This window comes from Xiphias gladius, chromosome 17, assembly GCF_016859285.1.
Source record: "Xiphias gladius isolate SHS-SW01 ecotype Sanya breed wild chromosome 17, ASM1685928v1, whole genome shotgun sequence".
In the NCBI taxonomy this organism is placed as follows: Eukaryota; Metazoa; Chordata; class Actinopteri; order Istiophoriformes; family Xiphiidae; genus Xiphias; species Xiphias gladius.
Window position 1 is genome coordinate 28014068 of NC_053416.1, and position 15292 is coordinate 28029359.

A 15292-nucleotide genomic window follows, 5' to 3' on the forward strand; every position below is an offset into this window, starting at 1 on the left:
TATTAGCTGAACATTATGATGCAGTTCATCATATTGATGTCCAAATCATCCTCTGAAAATTAGCTTGTGCCCTCTCTCCTGTGTGCTGGAACCAGGGTGGCAGAGCTGACTGGCTATGAGCCACAGGACCTGATAGAGAAGACTCTCTACCACCATGTCCACGCCTGTGACATTTTCCATCTACGCTATGCTCACCATTTATGTAAGTCCTTGAAATCTTCAGTGGGAGCGTTTGTGTTTTATACCCTGTTAATTCTTACAAGTTAACTTTACTTATTAAATAGGAAACTGATTACCTTGGGAAAAGTAAGCAAAATAAATTAAATGTGTCATGTTGTGTGAAATGATACAGTACAGTACACTTAATGTATCTTAGTGTAGTCAACATCAATAAAGTTGAAAGGAACACAATAAGGGTTCAATACTTAATTTTAAATAAAATGCACCTTAGTTTAGCTGACTTAACCGTCTATTTCATGAGATTTTATTTCGGAGGAAAGATATTTTACCCCTTTTTATGGGAGTGTGGTAATATGATAATATATGCATCATAAAATTTGGCCTCCCTGCCCCCCCAACAAGATATTGGTACGTTGCCTCAGGGCAACAATCTGCTACAAGGGTACTGAAACACCAAGGTTTTTATATAGTATGTATGATCGGTAGAATAAGGAAATCAAGCAATATATGCATTAGAAAAAATTTTATTTTGACAAACATCAACACAAATGGTTCCGACTAATCACAATAAGGAGCTCTAAAGCCAAAATATCAAACAATCAAATAAAAAAACTACACTAACAACTAACACCTCATGTATAAATGTTTCTCACATTTCATATAAACCAACATCCATATGACTGTGTTTGTGTGTGTGTGCACATGTGTGTGCGCACTGCTATATGTGCGAGGCTGTGAAGTATGCAGTGTGGGTTGTTCTCCACCAGCGTTGAACATCCACCTCTATGACATCTTCATCCACAGATGCAGTTTCATTGTCAACAGACAGGAAACAACTGTGCAGGAAGCATAAATTTGAATGTGTCATATACCCTTCTTCGTCCACCGACACACATGCACACACACAAACTAACATGCCAACGAGAGAGCTAGCGTTAGGTAACTTAAGGAATTCTTAGCTTGCCTTCTTGTTGGCTAAAGTTTTTTTTTTTTTTATGACATGCAGATCCTGTATGGGTTCTGATAACAAGCCAAGCCTGTATTGACAATATTATAAAAAATATCTCGACACTTACCAACATCAACATTAGAGCTACCCATTTACTTGACTGAAATGGAACGAAATGAGATACTGGGGTACCTCCTGGTTTCCTTGTGATTCCATTTGTGGATGCACAGTAGGCGGTAATGCACATTCTTCTTCTTTAGTTTTACTGGCCTACTGCACTGGCACTGGCATGTGCACAGTCCTATGACTTTGTCTCATATTACAAACTCAGAAAAATCCAGTAAATATTATTAAGTGAAACAAATATGCTGTCAAACAATATAAAAAAAACTTGGTGTAAGCAAGTGAAATTAAAAGACTAGTATAAATTACCAAGGATACTGTTTGCATTTACAGTGTACTTAAAAAAAAATGAATGTAGTGGCTGCATTTCACTGCAGTCTATTAAAGTTAGTGAGTTGAGAAATTTCTGCTTCTTTAAATGACTAATGCACAATGCTGGAGAATCCCTTCCTGTGTGACTCTCTTTTTCTCTCTTTGATCCTGACCTTTGTGTTCGCTGTAGTACTGGTGAAAGGGCAGGTCACCACAAAGTACTACCGCATGTTATCAAAGCATGGAGGGTGGGTCTGGGTGCAGAGCTATGCCACCATCGTCCACAACAGCCGCTCCTCCAGACCTCACTGTATTGTCAGTGTCAACTACGTCCTCACGTGAGTCCCCCCCTCCCATAATTCTCCATGTAAAACCTCCATTTAAGCCAGTACAAAGTATATATAGTTTATGCCTGTCTCTTTGCACGCAGTGACATCGAGTGCAATGAGCTGCAGTTATCTCAAGACCAGAATCGAGCCACTAAGCCTGATCTCAGTCTTACTTCCTCTGAGGACCCCCGCAAACAACTGAGACCCAAAGCGGTCAAGATGAAGACCAAACTTAGAGCAGTTCCCTATCCTGAGGTGGGACTTCCACTTGGCTTTATAGTATTTTTGTCACAGCTTAGTGAAAACAGGTCGGACTCAAATGCGTGACTCAGAGACTCAGGTAAAAGTTAAGACAGACCTCAAACTTTATTGAAGTTATGCAGGCACAAACAAGCAAAGGGAGTAGGCATGATGCTAGGCTAAGGTGGAGTCCAAAACAGGCACGGAATCCAAAAATGGGCAGAAGATTTGACATGGAAAATAAACTGGAAAAACTACAACTGGTAAGACATGATAGACAATCTGGATGGCAATGAATGCAATCGGACCAGTATAAATACTATGGAGCTAATGAGGGAATGGGGAAGTTGAGTAGGAGGGTGTGGAGAATCAGGTGATTGAGAACGGCAGGAAGGGTTGGGGTTACTGCAGGGCAGGTGGAAGTGGTAGGATCTAGAATGACATGAGAGTTAGTGAATGGGAGAACAGGCAGGCATGAATGAATGAATAGTATATATAGAAACTGTGATAATTTAAGAGTAAACCAAAGGTGAACATTTTCACACAGTTTTGATGGAAAATATTTTGTGCCCCAGTTATTTTCTTAAAGAAAATAATATAATCTTAATCATGTAATTCAGATGTTGAGGATTTAACAACAAGAATGTCATAAGAAAATTAAAAAGTATTACAGCAAAACTGAGGGCTCTTTTTTGTGGCACGCAGTGCTATGAAAAGATCTTATCCTCCTGACCTTTAAATGTACTTTACCAGTTTGTTTGCGATTTTAATGCCCAGCACATTCTACAAAATGGAGACAGCTCAAATCATGTTGTCGGTAAGAAATAGTTCAACTTATAAAAAGACTGATCTGCTTAAAAGGAAGTGTCACCTGCCTGACTGTGATACATTATTTAGTGATTCAGTCTGTTGACTGAATGAGAAAATGTGTAGCAACTATGGAGAAACACATAAACAATGTAAATAAGCAATTATAGTTCCTTTAACCAGAAAACACATTTAGATTGTCTTCAACAAGTTTAATGTGATTATAGTGGGAAAATTAGTCTACTCCTACCTATAAATTAATAGGTGATACTAACTACTTTTTGTCATTCACAGCTTTTTTTTTCACTGTATGAAGGTTTCTCCATTAATTAAAAAATTCTTGCAGTAGGGCTGGTGATATAACTGTTATTATATTTTAATTTTAAAGGATAGATTCACATTTTTTCACATTTTTTAAAACAATACTCACATGCCCATATGTAAAATGTGTAGTTTGTGGATGCTGTAATCAAAAACTCAACCAAAAACTCTTTCAATATACATATAAGCTTATGAATGTCTTGACATGGAAAAATGTGAGGTATACTTTAATATGAGTTTCTCCCTGTCTTCCACTCTGTATGCTAAACAAAGAAATGATCTTTTCATCTGACCAATTTTGACTGCAAATAAGCATTATTATCCCGAAACTGTTCCTGTAATATTCAGCCTATATCCTATGTTTGACTAAATGAGGATCAGTTGGGAAAGCCAGTTAATATACCATTTCATCATGGATGTTACAAATTGCTGCAAACACAGAAATAATATTGGGATTTTGAAACAGCCAGTAACGTTATCTATACTGTTGTGCATTTATGGATAGCAGCAGGCCACTGGGCTCTTCCAGCCGGACCACTTGAGCTGTTCCCCACAGAGGGAGCTATGGAAGGAGAGACCCCCATACCCAATGACCCCTTGCTGGGAGAAGAGCTCCAGCTTGAGTCCTGAAGCAAGCCAGGTGTCCTGCAGCCCCACTTACAATCTGACCCTCCACTACCCCAACAACCACGATGCTCAGAGACAGCTGCCTAGCTTAGTTCCCTCCTCTCAGCTGGCTAAGCACATCATCGGCTCCCTACACAGCAGAGGGCCTGTTGGATGGAACATCAGCAGTCCCCCAGCACCCAACAAATACACAGGTACACTTTTTATCTAACAATGTTTAAGTTACCATGATAAAAACTCATTAAGGCGTGATTCCACATTCTGTAGATTTGTTTCCTTTATTAATTACATTTTACCTAAACTTTCACCTCAAAATTCCCCTCAATATGGAAACCAGCCACAGTATTTCCATTACAAAAAAGGTGGTGACACTTGCAACCTAAATAACTACTGTCTTCAGTCTGTTTTGTGTTGTTCAAACTTGAGGCTTCCTCATTAAAAGCAGTTACTTGCTGAAACTTCTGTTGTGCATGACATTGTTAATTCACTTACTAAGAAGCACTCTTTGTAGATCTCTCTAAGGCTTTCGATACCATTGATTGCAACATTTTGTTAAATGAGCTACTTTCCATAGGTTCTAACGATTCTGCTTACAAATGGTTCAGACCATGTTTTGGGGGGAGTTCTGACTGTTGTTGCTCATGGTTTCAAATCTCCAGATGGTTGATGAAGGATCGATATTAGTCACCCTTCCATTTTACTCTATACTTACTGTAAATTATGTATTTTAACATGGCACTGCACTTCAGTTCAAATTTATTTATATAGCGCCAAATCATAGCAGAAGTTATCTCAGGGCACTTTTCATATAGAGCAGGACTAGACCTTACTCTTTATAATACTTACAGAAACCCAGCATACCCCCATGAGCAAGAACTTGGCAACAATGGCAAGGAAAAACTCATTTTTAACAGGTAGAAAACCTTGAAAAGAACCCAGCTCTGGTGGGCAGGTGTCTGCCTCAACCAATTGGGTTGGGAGTGAAAAAGAGAGGGGAAGAGAAAGAGAGCGAGCAGGAGGAAAGAGAACACAGCACAAAGCAGGTTCCACTGAAAGATGTATAATAATTAAAATAATAATGCTACTAAGAACAACAATAAAATAATTGTCAGACTAAATATAAGAATAATAATGAGAAACTGCAAGAGGACTCAAATGGACGACTCGGTGCACAGTTCAGGGTTCCACAAAATCAAAGTCTTTACTTGGAAAAAGGTCAGTACACAGGCAGGCACTCACAATTGGACACAGGTGACACAAATCAGGGGCGGAGCAGACAATCGCAAAGGTGGAAAAAACTTGACAGGAAGTGGGGATTTGAAATGAGAGGAAGAGTTAGTGACAAAAAATAGAACAGGAAACAATACCACAAGCGACAAAACTAAGAAAAACATGACGTAAGGAGCAGAGCAGGACATGACAAATAATAATTGAAGCAGTGCATGTTGAGCAGGATGATGGGGGCAGTAGGTGGTTTGCAGTCACAGATCCAGACTGCAGCTCAAGAGGCAGAAATACTTGCAGAATGCGACAGGAGGAGAGAGGAGCTTGTTGCATCATTGGGAGTCCCCCTGGCAGTCTAGAGCTATAGCAGCATAACTAGGGGATGGTCATGCAAGCCTGAGCCAGCCCCAACTATAAGCTTTATCAAAAAGGGAATGTTTAAGCCTACTCTCAAACATAGAGAATGCGTCTGCATCCAGGCTGCAAACTGGTAGAAGGTTTCAAAGTAGAGGATGCTGATAGCTGAAGGCTTTGCCTTTCATTATAGTTTTGGAGATTCTGTGAATCACAAGTAAGCCTGCATTCTGGGAGTGCAGTGTTGTAGCTGGGTAATAGGGTACTATGAGCTCATTAGGATATGATGATGCCTGACCATTATGAGCTTTGTAAGTGAGGAGGAGGATTTTAAATTCTACTTTGGATTTTACAGAGAACCAGTGCAGTGATTCTAACACAGGAGAAAGATGATATCTTTTCCTAGTTCCCGTCAATACTCATGCTGCAGTATTCTGGATCAGCTCGAGAGTTATAATTGAGTCTAGGTTTAGTGTTGATTAATAGGCCTGAGTCAAAAGCAGCAGCCTCGTGGAATGTGGGTATTAATATTCTTCATAACACGAGCCACGTTTCAGTAAGACAAAATAAATCAACATGATGATCTGAAATAAAATTTTTTACTGATACAGTTTTAGATGAGAGTGATCTTTAAGATACCACATTTAATTCTCCTATTTTGTTGTACTTTTGCAGTGGTGGTGTTAATTTTTATTGGGTTTTTATGTACCTCATCTGTTTATTTTTGATTTAATTAATTTAGGTACTTGGGGGGTAGACAGTCTCCACAGGGATTTTCAATGGGTGACTGCTATAAGTGTAGTCCATTTACACGTTTCTCTGTGTAAAAGGTAAATGGACTACACTTATATACCCCTTTTTTCTATTTTTATCAACGACTCAAAGTGCTTTACACTACATGCCACATTCACCCATTCACACACACACACACCTATTTGGGGGCAATTTGCGTTCAGTATCATGCCCAAGGACACTTCGACATGCGGACTGGAGGAGCCGGGGATCGAACCACCGACCTTCCGGTTAGTGGACGACCTGCTGAGCCACACGTTTGCTGGACACCACCTCGACAGCCAAAGGTTGAATGATGACATGCGGGTATACATGTCATCACTGGTCAGATTTAGCAGGGAACAGAGAAAACTACGGAGTAGGTAGACACCGACTCAACATTCATTTTTGTGACCTCTGATTGGCGCAATCGGGTGAAAGGAAAGAGGTAAGAGTGCTAGAGCAGAACTTGTGTAGGTTTAAATATACAGCAGGTAATTAGCAGCTGTATAAAGAAAATAGAAAAGATAACTGGGTAGAGACAGAGCAGCAAAACTCGCTACCAGTAATACAGAATCACCAGCAATGAAATGACACATTAGGTTTACTGCAGCGCGTCAGCACCTCAGCCAGCAATGCGGTGTCCATTTTATACATATAAGTATACCAGTGTTTTCAGTTACAATGCCTTGCTCTCTGAGTTATTTAAAATCATTGGTTGAGTTCAAAGTGAACAACCATGACACCAGATCAGTGGAGAGATTAACTAATCCATAAATCTACACCAACTCCAAATAATTGGATAATTGTGATTGTTCTTAGGGCTTTTTTAATGTGTGTTGACTGCTTTATGTGACGGAATTATCTTGTGATCTTGTTTGTAGGACATTTGTCTCTTGTGCAAAAGAAATCTTGATCTTAATGAGATTTGTTGAAAAAATAAAACGTAACTAATTAGTTTTACTAATTAATCTCCACTGTTATGGCTAACAAAAAATATTGTATTACAACCACCACCTGTACGTAATAAGTGAGTATACGTAATTACTAAATAAGTATAAGTCACCACAATAAAATATGGACCCACAATCACACACTCATTCTCTCTCTGTTCTGCAATTTCTTTCTTTCTTACTCTCTTTCTATCCCAGAGAGAGAGAGTGAGAGAGAGAGAGAGAGAGAGAGAGAGAGAGAGAGAGAATGCAGGAGACATAATTGGCATCCTATCGCGGTAATAAATAACGATTATAAAATATTTGCCTCAATAACTGTTAAACAGTTTGAAATTACTGGATCAGATTCAAGGCTGTGTTCAGCCATAGAGCTAGTTAGCCACCTAGGGTTCCAAAAGCTGGAGGGTTGCTAAAGAATCAGGAAGGGACCTCTTGCAATTAAATGCACATATTACATTGTCAAAAATAAAAACAATGCTAAATCTGTGCTGAACACCTAAAACTGAGGGAAGACTACAAGCAGACAAAATATTGGGACACTCTATTCGATTCACTCGCATATCATTAATCTGCTGGATGACACTTATTTTGTGACCCTGCAGTTCATTTGCTGTGGGGTAGATGCATAATTCTCACATGAATAACCAGGTTACTTATGTTCCATGCAAACATCATAATATGATGCACACGGAGCAAGAAAAATACAAGTACAATAAGATAATAAAATATGGTAGTAATAGTCCTATTGATAAAACTATCACTTCAGTACAGAAATGAAAGAGACTGTGAGGTTCAAGTTTCAAAGACACCTCTGTAAAGATGATCAGTAATGTCTGTAATCTTAGAATAATTTATCGAAATTAAATATGTAATTACAAACATGATTAAAACCAGTTAAATAAGGTTCAATTTAAAATAAAATATTTTAAAATTAATGTAATAGTCATAAAATATTTTAATGAAAAGAACAATCCCCTCAGGGTCACCAGTCAAAGTCTCACTTAGGGCACCAAAATGTCCAGAAATGTACCTGATCTGATTATTGATGTCAAATTGGAGTCCAATCAGGTTTCATGATAAAAAAGACATATTTTAATAATATTAGGCTTGTCTTACTGTAGATTTAACAGACTATTAATTTCTTTGTGCCCTGGACAGCTTAATCTCCTTTCTTGATTTTTACTCTTCTCTCTTGATACCATCCACAAAACTTCATGCAGTTATCCAATCAGCCAATCATGTAGCAGCAGTCCAATGCATAAAAACATGCAGATACACGTCAGTAGCTTCATTTAATGTTCACATTAAACATCAAAATAGGGAAAAAAGTTTATCTCAATGGTTTTGACTGTGGCATTATTGTTGGTGCCAGATGGGCTGGTTTGAGTATTTCTGAAATTACTGATCCCCTGAGATTTTCCCACACAACAGTCTCTTAATAATCAGAATGGTGTGAAAAGCAAAAAACACGAGTGAGCAGCAGTTCTGTGGAAGGAAACACCTTGTTGATGAGAATGGTCAAAGGAGGACGGCCGAGCTGACAGAAGGGTTATGGTAATTAAGATAACCACTCTTTACAACTGTGGTGAGCAGAAAAGCGTCTCAGAATGAATTAGAATGGCACATATGATACTTATCTCTGGTATACGAGACAAGGATATGGTGACAAACTTAGGGGTTACCATTATAAAGAATGAAGATGTACAATGTTTCTGCAAACTTCAGTTTAATTATTTGAAAAGGCTAAGAAAAAACTTACTCAGTGGTTGCAAAGAAACTCTTTAAAAGGAAGAGTGCTGTTATCCAAGGCTGAGCATACCTCACGTTTCATTGCTGCAGTTTCTCTATTTTATGGATTAGAATGTGTGCAAATCAATTGTTGGCTTACTATTAATTTTGTTTGGAAAAAAAAGACACTCCGTTAAAAAGTCTGTTGTAATGAACACCTATGTAGTGGGAGGGCTTAACTCTCTTGATGTCACTACCTTAAATAATAATTTTAAAGCGAAGTGGCTTAAGCTTTTTTTTTTTTTTTTAAAACCCTACTTCTATTTGGAATTTTGTGCCACTTTGAATGCACTATTTATTCAATATTATATATTTACTGCATAACATAAATTAGACATTTAACAGACTCAAAATAAAAATAAAGTAACAAAATAGAGTATGCAGCTCTCACATTCAACTCTGTGACTGAGTTGGCCTATGGATATTGTAATTTGTATAGTATCAGGGAAATGTGTCTGTTGACAATTAAAAAAAAGAAGCTTAGTTTATAGGAATACTGGTTTATTACAACTTGGGTGTATTTCCATAATTCTCGCCATTGATTCGAATAGTTATGACAACATTGCATTCATCAAGGTGAGATCTGTGAACACAAAAAAACACAAGCACTCAGATGATCACACGTCTGGAACAAACCTCTAACTTAATCAAACTGACTTGGCAGAAAAAATAAGGGTGAACAATGAAATTATTGCCCAAAGTGTCAATTGTAAACATCCATCACAGTTTACAGACGCAGTAAAATTAGAGACCTAAAATTTTTCTGTGAGGGAGAAACTTCCCTTACTTTTAAATTCCATAAACAAGTACTTTTGGCCTGGCGTCTCATGTATGAACATAACTTTATATTACACAACTGTCTCTTCTGGAATAATCATCGCAGAGCTTTAAAAATAAATCTTTATTTTCTGATAATTGCTTCCATAATAATTATCCACGGTAAACAGTTTGGGAATAAAAATGGCCTGCTGATGACGCTGCTAACAGGAAGCACAGTGGCCATATTTAAAAAAAAAAAGGTTTAATGCATTTTGAAAATCTTCGTTCCATGTTCACACAACATGGATGACTATGGTTTTCAGGTGTGTCTGCTTTGGAGAGTGTTTACAAAAATCGTAGTCAGAGGTGGAATGCTGGCTCGGTGTGGATGTAAGGCCCCAACACAGAGAATAATATTTGTCATCATATTGTGGAAAAGGACATGGAGGGATATTGACATTATATCACGACTTAGAAAAGTAGCTAGTGTATCTCTTCAAATATCTTTGGACCAGATTCATTAACACACTGCCTGACATTCTGACATTTTATTAAAAATGTTTCTCTGATCACTGCATACTCCTGACGCTGCCTCAGGAATCTTTCAGCAGAAGTTCAGTTGTAATTTCAGCTTCTGAATATTGTTTTCCTCATCAGGCTCCATGCTGGCAACTGACCGTAGGCACCCTAATGAGCTCTACCATGATTGTTCCAGCAGCACGAACCAACATTCTACAAGCAGGCTGAAGGATGAACCCTACAAACATTACACCCTTATCCACAATGAGGTGTCTGATGTTTGTCAACTTCCTGATCTTCATGCCACCAAAGACAGTAAGCCTTTAAGCCAGGAAGTCCTACATAATAGAAGAGGTGCTGAGGGACTTCGAGGTGACCGAGCCCTGGCCTGCTCTTTGTTCAGTGGCCTGGTACTAGGTAAAGGTGAGCAAGTTGGCTCGCTGCATGGTATGGGCCAGCCTCTCCCTGTGCAGATGATGCTGGAGCAGAGGAGGAGGTTGTGTATGATAGAGACTCCCTACAGCCACACAATTGCAGGATATCCACAAACTGCTGATGGTAGCCAGTACTGTGAAGTTGCACAAGAGCTACAGCCCAGGTCTGCTGAGGAAGACAGGAGAATGTTGATAGGTATGGGGGTTGGGGTGGGACTTCCCCAGGCTCCATATATGTCTTTGAACTTTCATCAAGTCTTGGGCAAAGACATTTCTATTAAACCCCCCCCTTTTACCACACGGAACCATATAACAGACAGCCACATTTACCATGGTAAAGACACGGCCTCTTACAGCTGTAACAGCCCCAGCTCCAGTTCATCCCCTGAGAGCCACAGAGAGATCCCACATTACATTGGAACATCAGTCATTATTACAAATGAGAGGTGACCCAGGAAAAAGACTCAGGAGACCCTTAGGCCACAAGTCTAATTCCAGCCAGGGTCATTTATCTTTGATACATTTATTTTGCACTCTTGCAATGCCATGGGACAGCTGTAAGCTTTTTTTGCTCCCGTGTTGTCCATCATATAAAAGATCAACTTGAACATAAGATATATATGCAATACAGCTTTTGCAAGAATATTATTAACTTTTTTAATATTATTATTCAACCAAAACCTTAACTTTTTTATTATTATTATTCAACCAAAACCTTAACTGAGGGACTAAACATAATATATAATTTGAGCCTCATTTTGTACTGTATAACATTTGGATTTTCATATTTGGGAATACCTTATCTAACTTGGTAGTGAAAGTCTCAATTGTTTACATTAAGTAAGTGTATGAGGATCTCAGACAAACTGTACTGGGTCAGAAAACAGTAGGCTTCATTTGAAAAACACATCTTGCATGGAATATGAGTATAAGCCATGTTGTAATGTAAAATAAGTTTTGAATGAAATAGAAAATTTCATATGGAACTGAAAAATAAATAAAAAAAATATTGACCTATTTCTGATGAGTTTTTAAAAAAAAATTATAGAGCCATGTAATTTTTGGCAAATAAGGATTGCAAAGATTCCCAACTCCTATGCTAGACCTAGTCTAACTCTATGTATATGTTACGGTGCAGCCACAGCATGAGTAGAGACAACCGTCCAGTACAACAGTTCTTGAGAAGGAGAATTCCATTTTACTTAACAGACAAAAACTTAATTCAGGCAAGATTTTTTTTCTCTTGAATGCACTATTTATTCAATATTATATATTTACTGCATTTAGGCATTAACAGACTCAAAATATGGTACAACAGAGTATGCAACTTGCACATTCAACTTTGTGACTGAGTTGGCATATGAATATTGGAATTGGTACGGTACCATGAAAATGATTATCAGTATTCAGTATTTTCATGATTCTCAGAATGATTGTTGTTTTTTAAATCCGATTTCCTAAAAAATAAATGAATTAAAAAATGTGCTACTTTGGCTCTGATGCAGCTGCTTCTCTTTCTCTGTGTTCACCACTCTGCGGTCTCAAACAATGTCCTGTCTACAGAACTATTAGATTGGTTACACATCACAAGAAATAGCCTCTCAACATTGAAGGCTACTGTGCTACAGATGAGCACTGAGGAACACATTTGCTGACCGGAGCAGTTCTGGTGAGTGCACCAAGCTATGTTTTGAAGGTAAGGCAGCAGATATTGCAGAAGCTGCAATAAACATCACAATCTTATGATCTATTTCTATGATGACAAAAAGGCCCAGTTTCCCAGTGAAATGCCAGAACAATGCTGAAATTATCTCGTAAGTTTTTACATTTTATAGGTAGCCGATGGTCATACTAACGCAAGCTAATGTTGAGTCCTGTAGTGCTAATTTGAAAGTGAAAGCAAAGGTCAACAAGTTAATTTGTTGAGCCATAATTTAGCCAGCTGTTGTAGCTGTGCTAGCAGGTCTACTACGAGAAGCTCGCTGGTGTGTGTGTGTCTGTGGAGGGGTGGCAGTACATAGCTATAGCCATGTTGTTTATTGTGAGTAACATTACTGTTTGTCAGCCCTAAATATCTTGTTATCCTCTGAATACAACACAGTTATTGGCAGGCTCCTAGATGAGCTCACTGACACACATCTTATATTAGCTTATGTGAGCATGTGTATGCCTACTAAAATCTCTGAGCACCCCCTGCACCCCTACTCCCAAGGTCCAAAAAATTCTAATGTGTGTTTGCTGCAGGGGTTGTATCTACTCCTTTTCACTTCAGAAGTTCAAAATATATGTAACTTGCACCGGGGGCTGCCCACACTGTTGCTTACAACTGTACGTTGTTGCTCATTATTGCTTTTTATATCCATATGATGAATGCAAACTAAAAAACCAGAGTCAAATTCCTTGTATGTTTACACCAATAAAGCTGATTCTGATTCATGTGTTGTGTTTACTGCCTCTGATGAGGAATAAATGTTGTTCATGTACAACTGCCAGCAGCTTGTGAAGGCTCGGTAGCACCAGCCTGGTATGAGGGGCACATGCTGGTATTTCAGCAAGTTCAGCCAGTGTTCTGTTTTTTATACATGGCATGGCACCTGACATAGGAAATAGACTTGCCCCAGTTTGGGAAGTACCACTGAATTCAGCTGAACTGAATTTAAAAATCCAAGGACACAGATGCAAGCTAAATTTGAGCAGAAAAAGATTTTTTTTTTTCACCCAATATGTCTGTTGATGGAAAAATATTATATTAATCATATAATTATTATATTAATATTAATATATAACATCAACAATATTAATATTAACATCATATTCCAACAAGAATCTATGAGATTATGTGTACAGCTCAGATAAAATAATTTAGTGTGGATTTCCTCCTAAATCAAAGTATAATTAGTTTTTTTTTTTTTTAAAAGCTGTATTTTGTCACAATGATGCTTTGATATAAATGCTTACATACTCACAATGACAATGTTAACATTTACAGTGGGAAAAGCACAGGTGTAAATAATAAAATTAAAAATGTCTGATATTTATCAAACAACATAGAAATAGGATGTTCGCATTGTAAATGTCATTAGTAACATCAATGCTTCTCTGATTATAACAAGTTAAAATGTCTGCTGTTAAAAGAACCTAATAGCACTAAACAGATCGTACACCTAAGGCCGATGGGAACATCATTAGTTGTGTAGGTATCTGGTCATAAACCTATAGAAATGCATTACATTCACCATAGGAAAAATGGGGTCCTGTCTTGTAATTATAACTTCTTTATCTAATAATTCTGACTTACTACCTCATGATTACAAGAAAGGATCCTGTAATTATGAGGTAAGAGTTGTTACACCCATCAGATTCTGTGACCTGATTAGGACCTGATAAAAGATATTGCCATTGCAAACATTTTCATTGTTGCATGCTTTATTTTGATAGCCGTTACCAAACATGGTGCCTCCATAGTATTTAAAGTCGAACAAATATTGCTCTACAGACAGGCACACTGAAGTAGTGGTCCATGGGCCAAATCCATCCCTCCAACAGAGCATATTTGGCCTCCAATAAAAGTTTTCCCTTTAATAGTTTGCATCAATACTTTTGCATAATTTTTTCACAAATCTACTGCAGGCACGTTGAATATGAATTGAATATATTAGCAATATATAGTATATGGAGAAAAAGAAAATAAATTTTACCTTGTAATGGGATAAAACACTGAAAAATATAATGTTATATATTATATATATGTTATATATTTTACTAATAATAGTTCATAGTTAAACCTAATTGCTGAACCCTACACTAAAGTTTGTGCTATCATAGCTATCTAAATTTATGTCTAATATATAAGGTATATATAGTATATACAATAAATAGGGTCTCAGCTGTTCGTCAGCTATCAAAATTTGTGAAGTTGTTTATGTACTGAGGTGGCACCACTTTTGCCTGTAGGCCTACTTATCAAAAATAAAGTATGATTAAAAAAAACATTTATTGTAGCAATAATATTTAAATTTCTCTTCAGGTCATAGATTTCAATAAGTCACAGAATACTTTGAAAGCCAGGTTTAATGCAAGACTTTGTATTCATTAAGCATCCCATACTGGTTTAGCTGCTCCTGAAGAAACAGAGCAACCTCACATCAGAGTGTGATTTCTACCTGACTAATCCCAAGCACTTTAGATGCCTGTGGAGTGTTGGCACACTAATAATAATACCATCTGCATTTATCAGTGACATTAACATCTTCCAGTCTCTCAAACTACGGAGGAAATCAGAGTGAATTAAATCAGGTCAATACTGGCATCATGCCTCTGTCTTCTCAAAAGCGATGAACCACGGTAACCTAATTACAAGATCTGGATCTCATAAGAAAAACACAAAAAAATGACACAATGTAATTCATTGCTTTCCAGCCCTGCACATTGTATGAAATATTCTGTTAGTAAAAGGTTACATTTTGCTTAACTGTTTTTCTAACTTTACACAGCTGCTATAGTGCCATATATACTGTATATATTCAGAGAGAAAGACAGGAAAGCTTAGAAAAGCTATGCTCCCTCTTTATGACCTTGACCTCATTGTAGTTTTGGTGTAAT

The 15292-nt window shown here is 37.7% G+C and overlaps 1 protein-coding gene across 1 annotated transcript in view; it reads left to right on the forward strand.

Moving 5' to 3' along the window:
* The window catches only part of sim2 (SIM bHLH transcription factor 2), a 34538-nt gene extending 23398 nt beyond the window's left edge, over window positions 1-11140 (forward strand). Inside the window, 7 exon segments of the mRNA XM_040151018.1 lie at window positions 96-202; window positions 1755-1902; window positions 1995-2148; window positions 3773-4055; window positions 5668-5683; window positions 8671-8707; window positions 10352-11140. Coding sequence (XP_040006952.1) covers window positions 96-202; window positions 1755-1902; window positions 1995-2148; window positions 3773-4055; window positions 5668-5683; window positions 8671-8707; window positions 10352-11140 — 1534 coding nt within the window.
* Window positions 11141-15292: the final 4152 nt, after the last annotated feature.